General features: G+C 50.4%; 2 protein-coding genes across 5 annotated transcripts in view; one reads left to right on the top strand and one right to left on the bottom strand.

The window, feature by feature from the left end:
* spryd3 (SPRY domain containing 3) overlaps positions 1 to 4,174 on the top strand; it is a 51,290-nt gene extending 47,116 nt beyond the window's left edge. Inside the window, exon 11 of the mRNA XM_056585611.1 lies at positions 704 to 4,174. Coding sequence (XP_056441586.1) covers positions 704 to 838 — 135 coding nt within the window. The 3' untranslated portion in view covers positions 839 to 4,174. The remainder of the gene's footprint in view (positions 1 to 703) is intronic.
* lima1a (LIM domain and actin binding 1a) lies at positions 3,213 to 18,078 on the bottom strand. 4 transcript variants are annotated; one of them, XM_056585525.1, is made up of 11 exons: positions 17,842 to 18,078; positions 16,656 to 16,858; positions 15,563 to 15,608; positions 12,895 to 13,407; positions 8,548 to 8,608; positions 7,474 to 7,568; positions 6,504 to 6,569; positions 6,178 to 6,232; positions 5,398 to 5,444; positions 5,111 to 5,247; positions 3,213 to 5,000 (listed from the first exon to the last, which is right to left on the bottom strand). In XM_056585525.1, exons 2-11 carry the CDS (start codon positions 16,778 to 16,780, stop codon positions 3,989 to 3,991), a joined length of 2,157 nt encoding a protein of 718 aa, XP_056441500.1. In that variant the 5' UTR covers positions 16,781 to 16,858; positions 17,842 to 18,078; the 3' UTR covers positions 3,213 to 3,988. The 4 variants fall into 4 exon arrangements, with proteins under 4 accessions (XP_056441500.1, XP_056441449.1, XP_056441402.1 ...); XM_056585474.1 differs by having other exon boundaries at positions 3,214 to 5,000; positions 6,178 to 6,235; positions 16,656 to 16,811; XM_056585427.1 differs by having other exon boundaries at positions 3,214 to 5,000; positions 6,178 to 6,235.
* Positions 18,079 to 19,729: the final 1,651 nt, after the last annotated feature.

Here is a 19,729-nt window from a genome sequence, read left to right on the forward strand (position 1 = left end):
ATTGGTGCCACTGAAATGCCAGTACTTGGCCGAATTTCTCTGCTCTCAGTTTAGGAAAGAAAGGTTCAGAGACAGAGGAGGGAAATGCAACGAGCCCCCTTTAGCCCGTTTGCCACTGTTTGTTAGTGTGTTTTATTATTGTGTGGTTCACTAGTTGTGTATCAGTGTTTGTTAGTGTGTTTCACTGGTTGTGTATCAGTGTGTGTTTCACTGGTTGTGTATCAGTGTTTGTTAGTGTGTTTCACTGGTTGTGTATCAGTGTTTGTTAGTGTGTTTCACTGGTTGTGTATCAGTGTTTGTTAGTGTGTTTCACTGGTTGTGTATCAGTGTTTGTTAGTGTGTTTCACTGGTTGTGTATCAGTGTTTGTTAGTGTGTTTCACTGGTTGTGTATCAGTGTTTGTTAGTGTGTTTCACTGGTTGTGTATCAGTGTTTGTTAGTGTGTTTCACTGGTTGTGTATCAGTGTTTGTTAGTGTGTTTCACTGGTTGTGTATCAGTGTGTGTTAGTGTGTTTCACTGGTTGCGTATCAGTGTGTGTTAGTGTGTTTCACTGGTTGTGTATCAGTGTGTGTTAGTGTGTTTCACTGGTTGTGTATCAGTGTGTGTTAGTGTGTTTCACTGGTTGCGTACTCCACCTCTCTGAGCCATGTCACCCAGCAGCTGGGTCCGTGTTGACTCAGAGTCGCCCCCCTGTGGCCTGCAGGTGTTCTTCACTCGGAACGGCAAGCTGATGGGCCGCCGGGAGGTGGGTGTCCCCCTGGGGGGCCTCTACCCCACTGTGGGCATGCTGAGCAGCGGGGAGAAGGTCAAGGTGGACCTGCACCCCCTCAGCGGCTGACCTGGGAGAAGATGGCGTCCATGACCTTGCTGTTGTGGTCACCATGACAACAGCAGCCTGTGGATTTAGGAGCATGGAGAACAGGGCGGGGCCCCCCTGAGCAGCTGGAGCCCGCCCACCTGCTGCGAGCCCACGGCAGAGCTATGCAATCACCAAGAACCGCCACCTCCTCATCCTCATCGGCCCCTCCTCCTGAAGGACCACCACCCTCTGTGAGGCCAGCGGCCCCGAGGGCCACACTTATCATAGAAAGGAGGACAACCTTCTCTCGCTGTCTCTGTCTCTCTCTGTCTCTCTTACTCTGTCTCTCTCTGTCTGTCTGTCGCTCTCTCTGTCTGTCTCCCTCTTTCACTGCTTTTCTCTTTCTCTCTTTCTCTCTCTCTCTCTCTTTCTCTCTCTCTCTCTCTCTCTCTCTCTCTCTCTCTCTCTCTCTCTCTCTCTCTCTCTCTCTCTCTCTCTCTCTCTCTCTCTCTCTCTCTCTCTCTCTCTCTCTCTCTCTCTCTCTCTCTCTCTCTCTCTCTCTCTCTCTCGTTCTCTGCTTCTCTCTCGGTCTGTCTCTCTTTCTCTGCTTCTCTCTCTCAATCTCGGTCTCTCTTTGCGAGGCATGCGCATTCGTAAGAATGCAGCAATTTTGCTGCAGGAACTATTAATATTTTCCAGCCATTTCTCCTTTCCTCTATAGCTGATAATGACCATTGCCGGTTGTGTTATTTTCGAAGAAGATGGAGAAGACTAAAGTAGAGATCATTTGTTCATATTTTACTCAAAAGAGGTCCTATTCAAATATTTATATTAAAATATGACTTTTTTATATCTATGTAAAACAACTGTAATGGAACTGCCTGGCATTATATAGCTGCACCCGTAGGCAGTCCCATTTAGAGATCCTTTAGATCAGGGGTCGGCAAGCAGACACTTTTGGTCCCTCCCATCAAATAAGATGTATCTGGAGCTTCAAAAGCTGTTCAACCCCTAAAATGAAGACAACACAACATCTAGCGTTTTACATATAGTTATACTACATATCAAAAAACCAATAGCCTATCGTTTGTTGCATTAATGAAATGTGTTGGTGTAGGATGTGACCCTTATGTTAGTTTACAAAATATGAAAACACTTTATTTAGCTATTTAAGTGTCACACTATCACCTTGATCTCCAAAATAAGAGATGTTCCCTTTGAGATAAAGGGTTAGTAATACAATTGTTTGTATTATTAATGTCAAAAAGAATCCAAGCTGCATGGAGCCGCCGCAGAGGGGTGGACGAGCCACAGGTTGCCGACCCCTGCCTTAGTCACCCAAAGCACTGTGCCCCACCTCGCAGGGTCCTCTGACCTCCACCCTCCCTCCCCTTCACGTTGAACAGTGACAATGGTGTGCCTTTTTCTTTTTCTTTTTATCCAATGGATTCCTTCTAAAAAAAAACATTTTGTTTCTCAGTGGACATGTTGAATTTACTGCTGGACATTCTTGAAGATACTGACATTTGATGTTGTGGGCCGTTTGCTGTTTGCTGCATGCGTTTGGATGAAATCAAAGCAGGAGTCTGTACGTACTGAGATGCATGTAGCCATGAGCACTTTACCTCAGCCCCCCCCAGTGAGCCGGAGCTGTAGGCCTCCCTGTTAAAGGTGTCCCTGTTAAAGGTGTCTGTCAGGGCCAATGTTTGTCTTTTTTAGATGGTTTGCTTTGTTCTAAGGGGAGCTGGTTTTCTATGCCAAATTATTTCCGTTTGTTAGCTACTATGCTTTATGTATGCTCTTGTTTTTCAATCTTCCTTTGATGTTTTACTTTTACTCTTGAATCTTTTCCCCTAAAATATACTATTTATCCACTTAGTTGGCTGACCAACCACTTCTCCAGATGCTTGTTTATGTCCTGTGTCCGTTTTACCTTAAACTCCAAAGTCAACACATAAATATCAATCTAGCTAGCTAAAGGTTTTGGAGATTGTTTTTCCAATACAATGACAGTGTGTCGTACCAAGTACATTCCTCTGTTCCCTCCCAGGAAGGTTTTAGAATTAGCCTTTTAAAGCTAGTGGACTTTAAGATACAAGGTCTAGTTAGCAAATGACAGAACCATGCAGTGATGATGAGGCTTACCAATGAACTTAGCTTTAACACCCCATCTGGTGTCAGGAGGTTCTGAGATGTTATCCACAATATACCTTGAAACACCTTTCCTGTGTGTAGTCAGTTGAATCAGGAGAAGCTGCTGCCTGCAGGCTGTGAATTGACTTTTGTACAGGTACATTTAACCATAACATATCAAATGTCCCTATGTAACTATAGGCTACTGATATAGTTTGGCCGTGTGGATCGTGCGTTTAAGTTTAGATTGGTGCAATAAAGGCGGGCATCTTGATCCCCAAACAAGGTAAACATGTCTGATAATCACCTTTCAAAAGAGAATGTCAAATGTGTCTTTTCATTTGCTTGAATTATCTTAGCAAAACATAAAATGTGATTTATAAATAATTGTAGGCTTTATTTGATTTGACTCAGTGGTCCCTCTGAAATGTATTCAGAAGCTGGACCTGGTTGTAGTTCCATCCCTCAGTCTACCAAGTCCCCTCTAAAGGGAACATTTTGAAACTGATTCAATTATTGTTCATAGCCAGTCCTGTTGAGTATAACAATTCTTTATTTGTATGAACAGTACATATTTTGGTCCACATAAAACAATGATGGTAGCAGTATTTGCTTGCATTACACATCATAAAAAAGGAGGAAAGTGAGAGAAAGGCAGGGGGCAGAAGAACATCCTTTGAGCCATCTATTGTTTCTAACCCTAGTATTCCCCGTCTCATGCTACAGAGGCCCAGGTGTATTCTGGGTAATAACAAGTGCATAGCGTAGCACAAGAGCACTCACCTCAGCCTACCTGGAAATCTAAAAATAAGTACTTGAAGGATGAGATGTACTTCTTTACATTTAAAAATCAACTTGCATCAGACAAACACTTTTCTTAAACCGTCACCGACAGTGAGAGATGCTAATATTTTAGGAATGTCTTGCAAGGTTCAAGAAGGTCAGAAGGTAGAAACACCGGTCAGAGAGGCACCAAGTGTCTGGAGTGAAGCAGCAGTGGTCCAATGAGATGAAGGAGAGGAGGACCTGAGAGCACACTGCTGAAGAGCTTCGCATTCATACATCCTCCTCTTCCTCCTCGTCGTCATAGTGACGGTTCCGTTTGATCATCTCCTCCACAGACAGCGCCTCCTTCTCTGGTGGCGTCTCCTCCTCGCGGTCCCAGGGGCCCGCGTCCTGGAGGGCCGGGTCGCCGACGGCCCCCTGCTCGCTGTCGGCGGACGACAGCCCGGCGGGCTCCATGGGACTCCCCTGGAGTGATGGCACCTCTTCCTCTTCATCCAAAAGGATGTCCTCTTCTTCCATCTCCTCTTCCTCGTCATCCACCCAGCTGTCCCGCGTGGCCGTCGGGTCGTCTGACTGGCCGCCGGCCTGCGGCTGCTGTAGCTCCATGCTGGTGGAGGGCCCCAGGCCATCGCCCTGGTGCCCCGGATCCCGTGGCTGCGGGGGGGCCGGGGGGCCCTCTGGGGGGCCGTCGGGGGCAGCGCTCCGAGTGGCCAGCGTGAAGGGCCGGCGGCGCTCCTTCAGGGAGGAGCTCCTGCGCATGCCGGACAGCTCGCTGGCCTCGGGGCTCTCCCCCCCGGGGGCGCACAGGGAGGACAGCTCCTCCTCCGGGGGCCACTTGGCTCGGACTTGCTTGGCGGTGGCGGAGGCCCCGTTAAGGGCAGGGGTCACGGCTGTGAGGGCGGGCCCCCCGCCGGCAGCCTCCCCTTCCGCCTCGGCCCGCGGGGGCCAGGAGATCTTGAGGCGGCGGGTCTCTGCGGGCCGCGGGGGTCTCTCCGCCGAGCCCTGGGCCATGGTCTCCATGGTGGCCATGAGGACGTTGACCGCGGCCAGAGGGGAGTCCTCCACGCTGGGACTGTCCAGCTCCGGAGCCGGGGTCTGGGGCTTGGGTCTGGTCTCGGTCCTGGCCTGCGGTGAGCCCTCCCCGGCCTCCCCCTTGGCGCCCCACAGCTCCTTGTGCGGCCGGTGGCCGAAGCCCTCGTCGTAGTTGCCCTTGGCCTTGAACAGCTGGCAGAAGTGCGGCTTGCAGTAGACGTTGTTGTGCAGAGAGGCGTAGTTCACCAGGCTGGGCCGAGGGGGACGGAGGACAACGCAGTGAGACCTCACGTAGGAGCCGACGTTAACAGTGGATTGCGCAACGCATTTGACTGACTGATTGCGTCTCTGGGTCCTCACCTGAGCTTGGTGTTGCAGTGCGTGCAGCGGAAGCAGGTGTTGTGGAACACCTGCTGGTTGGCCACCAGGCGCTCCAGGGGATAGACCGTCTTGGAACAGGAGACACACGTCTCCCTCGCCGGGGGGCGGAAGTTTTGCTACAAAAAGGAAATGCAGTCCATAAACAAACAGATCCTCTGAGCAGAATTTAGACCCCCACCTTTTGAAACTCTGAATCTCCACAGCCATACAGTCTATAATATATATGATACTCGTTTATTTTATCAATCCCATAAGGGCGTGCTCACCCTCTTCGGCTGAGAGGACCCCGGGGTGCCGCTGCTGCTGCCACCGCCTGGTGGATTTAAAGAAAATAAATGTAAGCGGGCAATTACCAAGACCAGACACTAGAGGGAGGCATTGTACAAACACACGGAAGATACAAACATGGGGGTCACAAACCAGTCCTGTTTCAAGTTATAATATCTTTTCAACTTCAAACTCGTTAACCAGAACTCTGAATAAAGTACTTCACAGCTCTGTCGTGATGTTTGGTTTCAGGACAGCTGATTTTTTTTTATCTATTTCAATGAAGACATTGTCACGTTAAGTGTAGTGTTATGGCAACATCAGGACAGTAGGAACTAACGATAGCCTTGCAATACGTTACTTCTGGGTGTTATGATGTTGTTTGTTTAACTAAACGATGGAGAGATGACCTATTGCCTACCAGCTCTGTCCCGGTCAAGCCGCTCTGGGTTTCCGAAACCGGAAATTGTGCGTTCCCTGAATGTTGACTTAAATACTGGGCGACCTGGAAACCCAGCCTCCTGAGGCGGGACCTCCCAGGCCGTAGCTTCAAAGCGGGGGTTTCCATGTTAAAACAAGATAGAGCTGAACTCAAAAGCCTGCCTCCATTTAAACAATGCTTGGGACGATCACCAATTCAGCTCATCGCCAACAAAGTCTGGAAACAGAACCCATACAGCAGCAGCCTGGAGCTACTGGTACTGCTACAGTAGAGACCCATCCCTGGTGGTCTAATCTCTGAAACACACACACACACACACACAGATAGAGGGAGTTACCGTTGGTGTCCGAGGAGCTGGAGGGCTTCCTGCTGTTGGGCTCAGAGTCCGGACCCTGCTGGGAGGGAAACATTTCCATTAGCTTGTGGCTCAAGTGTTCTACTGGATAACGGAGGACCAGACGGCCTTCAGAACCAGACAGTCAGCCTGGCTCAGAGCAAGACACTGACGTTAGACCTTGAGCACATATTGTGTAATTTTAAATATACCGTACACATAGAATATCTTGCTGTGGAATTATCGTTGCATTGTAGTGAAAGCATGGGCGAAAAAGAACAACACTTAATTTCTAGCCAGTAACATGTAGCCACAGCGAAGGTACTCACCTTGTCTGGACTGTAGGGGGGAACATTCTCCTTCTGCTTTCCACTGTAGCTATCCAGCTGGTCACTCTGTAGACACACAGGCACAGAGTATGATGATGGATCACTCCCTCGCTGCCCACAGCCACATAATGTTTGGCTGTCAGGTGCTTCTATTAAGGGATTGGTTACAGATGGTCAAGTTTAAGGTGACCAGGAGGCAGGCCATGTGCCGCAATCAATTCAATGTAACAACCAACACAGGAACCTCTGGCCACCGTCATACACACACCACACACCACACACACACACAGTGTGGCTTGAGGTTCTCATCCCAGTAGGGAAGAGACGGTTATGTTTAGTAGGCAGTGTGTCGGCAGTCAATCGGGGACGCACCGAGGATAAGAACTGTTAGCTTAGTTATTCAAAAATGTTTGCTCGTGTATAACCAAGATGGTGGCTGTGAATGTGCTTTCGGAACGTTAGGGACTGCGTGTTGCTCAGGCGGTAGAGCGGGTTGGCTGGTAACCAGAAGGTTGCTGGTTAGACCACCGGCTCCTCCTATATCCGACCTAGCGCGTGTCGAGGCGGTCCCCGAGCGAGACGCCTCCCCCTGACTGCTCCTGACGAGCTGGCTGTCTCCCTGCGTGGCCGACACCGCCGTCGGTGTATCAATGTATGGGTGATTGTTTGGCCAGATTTATTGTAGAGCGCTTTTAGTGGCCACTGGTATGAAAAGCGCAAGATAAATGCAGTCCGTTTACCATTTAGTGCAAATTGAAACTAAAGGGAAAAGGGCTCTGCTCAGCGCGGTAGAAACACAGGGCTCTCTTGGCTTGCACTGTAAGGCCCAATCCCATTTCTACCCCTTCCCCTTCCCCTTACCCCTTCCAAACAAGGGGAAGGGGTAAGGGGTAGAAATGGGATGGGCCTTAAAGTAACTGAATGTCATGCGGAGCGTTGTGTCGAGGTCGGGGGTGACAGGAGCACTCACACTGACGGAGGTGGGCAGGGCTTCCTGCTTGGAGACAGCAGCCTGGTAGAGAGCCATCCTGTCCTTCAGAGGGGTGGACTCGGCCCCGTCCGGCCCTACACAGGATCACACACACTTTACACACACATCACGGAGAGACAAGGACTCTGCTCCCTCTTTACATCACAGGGAGAGACAAGGACTCTGCTCTCTCTCTACATCACAGGGAGAGACGAGGACTCTGCTCCCTCTTTACATCACAGGGAGAGACGAGGACTCTGCTCTCTCTTTACATCACAGGGAGAGACGAGGACTCTGCTCTCTCTTTACATCACAGGGAGAGACGAGGACTCTGCTCTCTCTCTACATTACATTAGACTTTACTGACCCTTTAGTATTTATTTCAACATGGTCAAGGATTTCCATGTCATATCATTTTGACACTGACCACTTGCATTAATACAGAATCAATTGTACAGAAGGAACAAGCAACAGTTGAGATCACCCGGACTCTTCCTGGGAGTTCTGAATGAGTCTGGAGGCTCATCAAACTCAACCACCTCCTAACCTCCTCACCTTTAACTCACTGAGGAGGACCACCTCCTCACCTTTAACTCACTAAGACGGACCACCTCCTCACCTTTAACTCACTAAGACGGACCACCTCCTCACCTTTAACTCACTGAGGAGGACCACCTCCTCACCTTTAACTCACTGAGGAGGACCACCTCCTCACCTTTAACTCACTGAGGAGGACCAGCTCCTCACCTTTAACTCACTGAGGAGGACCACCTCCTCACCTTTAACTCACTGAGGAGGACCACCTCCTCACCTTTAACTCACTGAGGAGGACCACCTCCTCACCTTTAACTCACTAAGACGGACCACCTCCTCACTCTGAATACCTCCAACAGTTGATTGTTCTTGGTTTTGATGTTATGCCAACAATGTATGATATGCTCATGATGGTGGGATTTTGAATGCACCCCTTGCAGAAAAAGATAATGCCGTCTAAACTGAAAATACATTTCAGGTAATTTTAAACCAAATTATTTATATTCATAAAATGTGTGTAAAGTATGTGTGTGTGCTTACCTCCTGATAGATGGTCCATTTCTGCAGTATTTCCTCCCGTCTCTTCCTGCTCACTAGATACCTGAGCAAAGAGGAACACTGTTTATTCACACTGCTAGAAACACCAGTGTGATGCCCACAGGCTAGATGTCTGGCACTCTTGCAAACAGACAGGAAGTTGCGGAAGACTGATGAAAACACGTCTCCAAAAAGGGGAAACAAAGGCTCAATTAAGAGAGCAGGGACACGGAATCAAAGACAGGCAGGGTGCAGTCTCCACCCCGTTAATCCACACACACACACACACACACACACACACACACACACACACACACACACACACACACACACACACACACACACACACACACACACACACACACACACACACACACACACACACACACACTCACTCACTCACTCACTCACTCCCCCCCACCCCCCCCAACTAATGGGGTGTGTGTGGAGGTTAGGAGGTTAAGTTCCTGCTCGCCACTACAACAAATACACTGTGCCACAGGACCTGATGACCACTGAAGGTTGCAGGAACCCCTTCCCCCATACTGGTGTATCATATCGCTACCATACATCCTGATGTTACTGGAGAACCTTCCCAACACAGAAATGGGATATCAAGAACCCCCCACCCCACCCCAATCGATCAGTTCTGAAGGGAAAAGCTGGGCAGCGCGTGGGGTTTGGCTGGCCTCCAGGCAGAGAGGGGGTCTACAGTCAGAGACTGGTGTGTCTGCGGGTCACTAAAGTGAAGCTAACAGGGCCAACAAAAATGAACCAATGCCCAATGGCCTTACTGGGACGCCCAATGGCCTTACTGGGACGCCCTTTATTGGCCAATTAGGACACATCCATGTGGAAGCAATGAGTGATGATAAGACTGACGGGCTGCGGACCCCCAGTGCCACGAGGAGCACCCCTTCATCCGCACGGGAATGGATCGGCCCGAGAGGATTATCAACCCCCCCCAGGAGGGCTGTGTGTGTGCCGGAGTGGGTGTGTGCCGGAGTGCGTGCGCGCGCGTCATTAGGGGAGGGATGTAGAGAAACAGCAGGGCCAGGCTGGGTAGACGAGACAATGCCACTAATCCAGACACCCTTAAAGCCACCGCCAGACCATTGGACAGACAGACTGTCCCAACACCACACTCCCCCGCCCTGTCCCCCCTGTCCCCCCAACACCGCAACCCCCTTGTCCCCAACAACACACCCAGTCAACAAACACAAGTCAGTAACGGCGCACTACTCAACAGTCAACAGTGTTCTGCCTCTTCCTTTCTAAAGCCAGACAAACGTGCGGTGAGCCAACTTCCTCCCCTAAACCGGAAAGCTCTAGTGCAGAGTCTGCACTGCAACAACATCTCACCTACACACACACGCACGCACACCCGTGTTCACAGAGAGGAACTGCTGACAAACCTCAAGAACTAAATGTAACCGCAAGTTTACATGTAGGCAACAGCTCCCTCCCCCCTAGAGGCCACTGAGACAGGAGGCTGGCGGACGGCCGTGTCCTCAGAACACTCTTCAGCGCTCCGGGGAGATCAGTAGGAACAAGCTGATTACACTGATAAACAATCACAAGACAATCAGGGAACCTCAGAGGAAATACATTTCAGACGGCGCCGACTGTAGCACTACTGACACAATCAACAACAAGCACATAGCTACCTCCCCTCTGAAGGGCCAGGAGAGACCTTAGATCCACAAGGCGGGCCGCTTCAAGTGCACAAGATGGCACTTCTCAGGGAATCCAAAGCAGACAAAGCAGGGATCTGGTTAATCTACAGAGAGATCAATAGCCAGAGCTCTGGGCTCCAGCAGGAGGGAGAGAGACACTGGGACAGAGCGAGGAGAGAGAGAGGGAGGGAGAGAGAGAGAGAGACACTGGGACAGAGCGAGGAGAGAGAGAGAGGGAGAGACACTGGGACAGAGCGAGGAGAGAGAGGGAGGGAGAGAGAGGGAGGGAGAGAGAGAGAGAGAGAGAGACACTGGGACAGAGCGAGGAGAGAGAGAGGGAGGGAGAGAGAGGGAGAGACACTGGGACAGAGCGAGGAGAGAGAGAGAGGGAGAGACACTGGGACAGAGCGAGGAGAGAGAGACGGAGGGAGAGAGAGAGAGAGAGACACTGGGACAGAGCGAGGAGAGAGAGAGAGACGGGGAGAGAGAGAGAGAGAGAGACACTGGGACAGAGCGAGGAGAGAGAGAGAGGGAGGGAGAGAGAGAGAGAGAGACACTGGGACAGAGCGAGGAGAGAGAGGGAGGAGGAACAGGCACCAGTCCCAGTCAGTAATGAGCTGGACTGAGACCTCCTGGTGGAGCTGTCCTGCAGGAGGAGGAGGGGGGGGGCTTGCCGTGGGTGGGTGGGGTGCAGATGGTTTTAGAGGGAGGTTGACTGGGAGCAGGTGTTGAGGGTGTGGCCGAAAGATTGTGTGTGTGTGTTTTGGAGAACTGGAGCAGCGCTGGGAATGGGTGTGTGTGGGTGTGTATGTGTGTGTGTGTAGTACTAGAAGGGGCGGGAGCATTTGGGAAATGTTGGAGTCTAAAGAGAAGCAGCTGGCGGAGGAGGGGGGGGGGGGGGGGGGGCTGCTGTACTGCGGGACAAAGAAGGGTCAGCTCGATTCATTTTGAAGCACGTTGCCTCATGACTGCATGACACCGCCCACCACCCCCCCCCCGGACACACACACACACACACACACACACACACACACACACACACCCCCCAGGGCTCCATTATACCCCCCCCCCCCCCCGCCCCCCCCCCCCCCCCCCCCTTGAGGACTACATTAGACCACTCCCCCGCCTCAACTCGTTCCGGACTGATGGGATAAGAGATGGGAGAGGGATGAGGGGGGGGTTGCTACTAGTTACGGAGAGGGTAAACAGCGGGAAATAGATAAAAAACAGGATGAAGAAAGGGAGGAGGAACATGAAAGGGAGACGATGACTGATGAGCAGTGGAGTGTGTGGGGCAGCAGAGACCGGGAGGAGGGGCCTGAGGGGCCAGGAGGAGGGGCCTGAGGGGCCAGGGGGAGGGGCCTGAGGGGCCTCAGTCAGCAGATCAGCTGTCTTCAGTCAAGAGGCTGCAGCCCGCCTGCATGACATCATCCCCTCTTAAAGGAAACGGACCAGGGACCCCAGGTCCCGGACCACGCTGGCCCTCGGGACCAGAGAACGGACCAGGGACCCAAGGTCCCGGACCACGGTGGCCCTCGGGACCAGAGAACGGACCAGGGACCCAAGGTCCCGGACCACGCTGGCCCTCGGGACCAGAGAACAGACCAGGGACCCCAGGCAACATGAGGACCACCTTCTCTGGGGTCCTTCACCACGTGTTCGCCTGTGAGGAACCAGACCAGTGTCCGTCCCCATCGGATCAGAGGATCATAGTGAGGACCTGGATGGGATGGCTGCTGGACGACAGTCAAAGTTTGGCTCTAGATCCCACTTACCTCGTCTGCTCACTAAGCTTCTCACATAAGACTTCATTACATCCTGTAACACAGCTACTGCGCCCCAGACAGCAGACACCGGAAGACAGACGAATGAGGTGTTAGCCACAACCTCTCAATGTACCAAATCCTACAATCTACTCTGAACATGAACATGATCCGATTATTGACAGATATTATAAACACAGCCTGGCCAGGGCCCAGGAAAACAGCCTGACCAGGCCAGAGGAAAACAGCCTGACCAGGCCCCAGGAAAACAGCCTGACCAGGCCAGAGGAAAACAGCCTGACCAGGCCAGAGGGAAACAGCCTGACCAGGCCCAAGGCAAACAGCCTGAACAGGCCCCAGGCAAACAGCCTGAACAGGCCCCAGGAAAACAGCCTGACCAGGCCCCAGGAAAACAGCCTGACCAGGCCCCAGGAAAACAGGGATTTCCATGGAGATGGTTTGAACAGGAACCTTCTCCATTTTAAACCACCATTCCTCTTGAAGCCATCCTCCTATCAACACCCCGTTTTAATTCTTCTGCGTTCATCAAAGGGTCCTCAGAGGGAAGCAGTCATGGTGTCACCCATGTGACCACTGAGTGACAGCTCTATGTGGACATGCGTCTCCATAAATGGTCAGACCCCTCCAGCTGGAACAGAGCGGGCGTCTGTCAGCTGAGGGAGGGGGGGAGGGGGGGGGGGGAGAGGAACACGGGTCATGTGACTAATAGCATGATAGCCAGAGGGCCGTCATGCAGACCCTGAAGAACAAGCAGGCGTTCTGTCCCGGGCAGCACCACCCACTCTGCTGTTTGAGGTGGGGTGGATCTCCACCCAGCCCCTACGCCTCAGAACCACCAGAGGACCGCTTCTTAGGGCCCATAGGGCCCGTCGTGGAGCAGGGGGGCTTACCTGGCCAGCTCCCCCGTTCTCGAACATCATCTTGAGGCTGCTGAGCGGCACGTTGGCCTTCTCCTCCTCGGGGACCTCCACGGCGCCCCCCTCCGGCCGCTCCATGTCCGCCGCCTCTCCGGCCCGGGGCGTGGCCTGGGGCGTGGCCTGGGGCTCCCGCTGCGGCTCCCGGGGCGGGGGCTGGGAGGAGGTGTTCGGGGTGTCCTCCTGGGTGTTGAGCAGCGGGGCGGCGGGGGCTAGAGGTCTCGGCGTAGGGACGGCGCGCTGCTGAAGAGATGTCGGCTTGGCGGGCGGTCTGGTGGTGCCGTTGGTGCTGTTGGAGCTGGGGGGTCTGGTGGTGGTGGTGGGCCTGGTGGCGCTGGTGGGCCTGGTGGCGCTGGTGGGCCTGGTGGCGCTGGTGGGCCTGGTGGTGCTGGTGGAGCTGGAGGGTCTAGCCTGCTGCGGTTGCTCCCAGCGTTTCTTCAGGACATTCAGATTCCCGTTGCACAGTGTCTGAGGCAAGGCTTCCACCACCTAGAGGAGACCAAACACACATGGGTTCGGCAATAGGTCATGTTATGAGCCTTAGCCCAGCAGTAGGTCATGTCGTGAGCCTTAGTCCAGCACTAGGTCATGTTGAGAGCCTTAGCCCAGCACTAGGTCATGTCTTGAGCCTTAGTCCAGCACTAGGTCATGTTATGAGCCTTAGTCCAGCACTAGGTCATGTTGTGAGCCTTGGTCCAGCAGTAGGTCATGTTGAGAGCCTTAGTCCAGCACTAGGTCATGGTGTGAGCCTTGGTCCAGCAGTAGGTCATGGTGTGAGCCTTGGTCCAGCAGTAGGTCATGGTGTGAGCCTTGGTCCAGCAGTAGGTCATGTTGTGAGCCTTGGTCCAGCAGTAGGTCTGCTGTGACAGCATTCCTTTAGCAGCGACCGGGGGTCTCAGAAGGTTCAGACACAGCAGAGCAACAAGGGAGACAGCGTTCTAACATTCAGACCCACCTACCCTTAGAACAAACCCTTCAAACCGCACTTCAAATCTCTCAGACAACCTACCAACTAAACAATACAAACTTTAACGCCTTGATTCTGAGTCCTCCCCCAACAAAGGAATTGTGCCAATCCCAATAAACGTTACAATCAGGCTTAAAAAGTGAACGAAGTCTAGCATTGTCAACACGAACCCTAAAAAATTAACACAACTTACTAGAAACACATACATACATGCATAAATATCCACTAGTTTGACTCCAGAGAAACATTAGCCAATGCAGAATCAAACACTTCTCTACTAAAGAATCAACCAAAGATCAAAAGAGAAACCTGAGGAGGCAGAAGACCGACGGAGTCCAGTCAGGGAGCAACGCTAGAGAGAGAGCTTCTACCCACTCACCGGCTGCACGCACTACAAGCTGTCCCAGATGTGAGCCTGAAGAAGTGATCAGATCAGCATGAAGCGAAGGCCCACCCCTCCACACACACACACACACACACACACACACACACACACACACACACACACACACACACACACACACACACACACACACACACACACACACACACACACACACACACACACACACACACACACAGAGAGAGAAAGAGGAGAAGGGGGTGGGCTCTCGAAGAAAATGTGAAACAGAGAGAGTCAGTGAAGGGGCGGTAGGGGGCCGTGGGGGCAGGAAATGAGAAAAAGGTAGCAGACCACAAGTAAAAAACTATTTCTTCTAGGTACGAAAAATAACCTTCCCACATACTTTTATTTAAAAAGAAAAACACCATTTGAGAAAGACTGCTCTACGTTTCCAAAACAGTACTCTTGTTACAAGTCTCTTTCAGGAGGCAAACGTGAGAAGAGGGCAATAGCAATTGCAAACCACCCCTCAGATTCTCCCCTCCTCACCGCAGCCTGCTGCTCGTCACGTCAGGCTGGCTGTAAAGCAGCCATTTAATGAGCAGCGCACAAATCACCACGAAATAACCAATGCCCCTGAAATGTTTGACCTGGGATAGTAAGGCGGCTTACAGTCCAACAAGAGAGAGCCCCAGGCCCTCTAACACTAGAACCGGAACATTCCGCTGCTTGACTCGTGGACACGGCGGTAAACCGATGCTCTGTTTACAGAAACTCTTCCCTCCTCGTGTCTCTGGATCCAATGCCAAGCTGGCGCTGTGCGTTGGAAGACGCCTGCGTTACCTTCAGATTACCGCCTAAAGCAGGATTAACTCTTCAGGACAACATGTGGCCGTACGGGCGCAGCAGGCAAGGGAGCAAACAGGAGAGGCTTTGTACTGCCTGCGTCTCTCCGTGTGCACTCTTTAGTGTGTCTCTCTGTTTACACCCATTAGTGTGTCTCTGTGTATTCTCTTCAGTGACTAAAGAGTGTACACAGAGAGACACACTAAAGTTTAGTGTGTGTCTCTCTGTGTACACTCTTTAGTCCTTAAAGAGTATACACAGAGAGACACACTAAAGTTTAGTGTGTCTCTCTGTGTACAAGATAGATAGATAGATAGAGAGATAGAGAGATGGAGAGTTAGAGAGAGAATACTCTTTAGTGTCTGTGTCTGTCTCTGTGTGTATACTCTTTAGTTTGCGCGTGTATACTCTTTAGTGCGCGTGTACACTAGTGCGCGTGTATACTCTAGAGTGCGCATGTATACTCTAGAGTGCGAGTGCGTTTTTACCATTTTCTTCTTCTCTGCATTGCTCTCCTCTGCAGCCATCTGGTATCTGAGGATGAAGGAAGTAGCCAGGGATCAGAGGCAGATAGCATGGACCTCTGATCATATCTTTCCAGAAGAAACACAGAGTCAGTATGGAGTCGAGAGCCCGTGTCCATGTGGGACCCTTGATTCTGCCAGATTCAGCCGTTCGAAGAGGGATGATTCAAAGCATACGTTTTGAGTCTCATGTCACGACCCCGTTTCATCTGAAAACCTTCATGAGCTTACACACCATTACTCAGGTTGAGCTTTGAAATGTATTGACGTGGTGTTTCACACACCTCTCCTCTTCTTAGCCTCGTTAGGCCATATTAAGTTCTGCTAGTATGAACCTTCCATACCATTCATTAATAACCCCTTGTCTATCTCCATGGTGATGGATGTTGAATAGTGGCCCCTAGTGGCCAGAATATGGAAAGGCACAAGAAGAAATAAATTTGTTTGGCACCATATTTTTCTCAAGTATCTTAATCAACAAAGGAATGCAATACTACAGGTAATGTAGTATTGCCATACTCTGAGTGGTCGACAGCATAACAAACTTCTCTTGATGCTGCGGTCTAAGAGAGCAGATGAGTAACTGGAGACTAGTGGGTCTGTGTTGTACACACACACACACACACACACACACACACACACACACACACACACACACACACACACACACACACACACACACACACACACACACACACACACACACACACACACACACACACACACACACACACACACACACACACAGAGGAGTGTTGCTGGTAAGCAGCGGTGTGGGCGCGGCTGAGGTCAACCATGTACTCGATCAAATGTATTCCATAGCTACAGAAAACATAATCCGTTGACCAATGACATCACAAGGAACACACACACACACACACACACACACACACACACACACACACACACACACACACACACACACACACACACACACACACACACACACACACACACACACACACACACACACACACACACACACAGAGAGGGGGAGAGAGACAGAATGCCCCAGTGGGAGTGAAACACTATGATAGGGAGAGAGAGAGATCCTTACTTGGAGAAGCGTTCTGCGATGGCGTTGTTCTTGCCCCTGGAGGAGACGATTGACAGCTCTTTGGCGGTGACCCTCAGCGACTGGGAGGACCACTGGCTGCGGTTGAAGGAAGCGACGGAGGCCATCTCGCCTTGGTGTCTGCGATACCGTTCCCTTCTTTACTCCCGAGTAGCAGCACACGCAGAAACTTGTGACTTTGCAAACTGAAAGTGTCAAAATAACACAAGCCAAGAAGATGAAGTCGCAATCCTAACACTGTAGATGATGGCAAGAATCATTTGGTGAACAGAAACACTCAACATTATTTAGTAGCCTCAGACAATAGTTGACTTTTTGGCATGCAACTATGCATTTGGTTAACTTGTTCACCAAAGATGAACAAATTTCTGGCTGAGACAGAATCTCATTATCAGGGTACTGCCAGGAATATCTTCACACGTCAAGCTAGTGTGAGTCAGCAAGTCAATAAGGTGAGCAGGCTAGACATCAGCATCTGTTACCTGGTGACTATCTCTGACACACACACACACACACACACATCTGCCAGTAGTTTATTCACACACTAAGGCCCGAGGCAAGTGGACACATGCAATGATTTCGTCAAGCTTCCACTGTCACTAGAGTTGCTCACGCTCCAGCTCAGCTAAACAATGGGTTTGATGTAGCCACTGCCTGCTCATTGGCCGGTCATACAGCAGGTGGTCTATTGTAGGGTGATCTCTAATTGGGCCAACTCTCATTATCCGAACAAGCACAAGAGTTTGGGAATGCTGCTTATTTCAGCTGGCATCTGACTTTTTATTTTTAATCATCTACTCTCAAAAAACATTTACAAAGACAAGAGAGCACAAACAATCTATTGTCCGTGAAAATTACCATTTTGAAAGGCCTCTAATAAACAGAGGATTCCACCTCTTCCATCGAGCCCTAACAAGTACAGACAAATGAGCATGCAAAACCCAGCTGGACTATGGAAAGCTTACTCTTATCATGTACTGGTTAACCCAGGATCAGGTTCAGCTTCATATATGACAAAATCTTTTCAATTATAAATTAACTGGACACAATCTTTGTACTTTAAATGGCATTAGATCAGGCCGCTTTCTTTCAACAAACTTCCACTCCTACCCTACTATGAAGTCCTCAGATTTCACCATAAGTTCTTATTAGTTATGATTCTCCCTACCTGAAAGGTCCAAGTGTCTCCGGTCCTTGTCCTCCTCACAGTGCGTTGTTATTCCACAGTTTAGCACACAGCTTCCCACATCCTTCTCCACTAGCAAAGTGCTGCCTGCAATAGTATGCCTTTGAGTAGATAGGGAAGTGGGAGGAGTTTAATCACTCCCACTCATCCAATAGTGATGCAGCATTGGCTCTACCTGGCAGGTAAGAGCCCATATCCATCCAATCAGCACGTTGTTTCCGTGTGACAAGACGCAACCTGAAGGTATGCAAGGTGAGCTAGTGTTGTACAGCCTACAGAGAGGGAGGGGGTTAGGGGAAGGGGGAGGGGGAGGGGGGAAAGGGGTGGCTCCCACATTGGATTCCTGGAAGTTGAGCAAACCTTAAAGTCCTGGCTGACTAATTTAAGAGGATGAGTCCCATGTGAAGCCCCCTGTTGAAGGAGTTGTTGAGATCATCACAGATAACATTCCATCACATGATATTCTCAACCTCGTCCTTTTGGATTATTCTCTCATTTCCTAGCTTTAAAGAATTGCAAAAGTGCAAAATAATGTGAGTCAATTTAATATATTTGTGTATATAGACCTATACGTTTGTCTTTTCAGTGACAGATTTCCCATATTTCCTTGCCTGACCCCGTCTTCTGTGATGTTGACCCTGAGGAATGTCGGGCTGAGTTTTGTTGAGGTGCTGGTGTCACATCTCTCTGGTCAGGTGGTCTAATCCCAAACCCGTGATGGTCTGCTCCAGCTGACTCCTGGCTGTTCACTAAGTTCTGGACCAGACACTGATTTGTATTGATAATTCCTCCCCAGCAGCACTCAGCTCCTAGGTGAGTGGACTTCAGGTTAGAACCTGGGCGTGGGGTCATTTCCCTGGGCTTTGACTGGGGCCTTGTTTTGAGTGCAATGCAAAATATGTTATTAAACCAAATATTTCTCCTTCTTGTTCTTGAATTCAGGTGAGAGTGTTCATTGGGCACTGACCATTCACGCTGTGTAAGTCATGTGCAACAATGTTGACTGGTAGTTTTTCATCCACATAAAATTATCTTTCATGTATTTTAGAGAGTGTGTTTTATTTATTGTGTACCATAGGTTTTTGCATAACACTGCCCTCCCAGTTGCATCTATTTCTCCATCGCTGTTGTTTGGAGGGAGTGGGGGATATGATTTTCGAAAGCCAGGTCATAGTGTGTAGTGTACTATGACTCCTCAGTCTAGTGTTTTACCCAGGTCATAGTGTGTACAATGACTCACCAGTCTAGTGTTTTACCCAGGCCATATTGTGTACCATGACTCACCACCAGTGAGGTCACGATCCACAAGACAATTAGCATTAGCATGCGTCAATAACAATGTTCTTTGAGGATCGTACGTGACACCAAATTGCAGAAAAGTTGACGCCGATAAGAGTGTAGAATAGTGAACCTGAAGAAGCAACAGCGAAACACGGCGTTCACAAAATAAATCAGCTAATCAGCTTATACCAGTGTGCAATGGTTTGACACTTCTTTGACTTGATAAGGGTGTAGGAGGGTTGGAGTCGATGACTTAGAATTATGTTACCTCTTCCATCTGTTTCGACCATAGTATATGAAAGGCCTAGCCTGGCACCGCCCACCAACCTACTTCCGCTAAATCTTCATTTCAATTCAGTACTAGGTCTGGGTCTGCTTAATGTAAATGCGTTCCATGTAAACCAGATTTCTGGCGGTCCAATCAGCGAACAGAGGGAGTGGATGAGAACGATGACGTCTAGGTTGCACGCCAGTTTCAGTTGTAGTCAGAGGAAGACAATGGAGAAGGATACGAGAGAAGCTATTCGGTCTGTTGTGGGATCGCTGCCGAAAATCGATCAATTAAAGCCGGAGCAAGAACAAGCTTTGC

The sequence above is a fragment of the Gadus chalcogrammus genome, chromosome 1 (genome assembly GCF_026213295.1).
Source record: "Gadus chalcogrammus isolate NIFS_2021 chromosome 1, NIFS_Gcha_1.0, whole genome shotgun sequence".
NCBI lineage: Eukaryota > Metazoa > Chordata > Actinopteri > Gadiformes > Gadidae > Gadus > Gadus chalcogrammus.

Bases quoted from the DNA above. Each gene is read 5' to 3' on its own strand.
- lima1a (XM_056585474.1), bottom strand. From the start codon at position 16,780: ATGGCCTCCGTCGCTTCCTTCAACCGCAGCCAGTGGTCCTCCCAGTCG. The intron at 13,408-15,562 runs GTAAAAACGCAC...GGTCTCCTCTAG, and splicing joins ATGCAGAGAAGAAGAAAATG to GTGGTGGAAGCCTTGCCTCA. The intron at 8,609-12,894 runs GTAAGCCCCCCT...CTCTTTGCTCAG, and splicing joins AGAACGGGGGAGCTGGCCAG to GTATCTAGTGAGCAGGAAGA.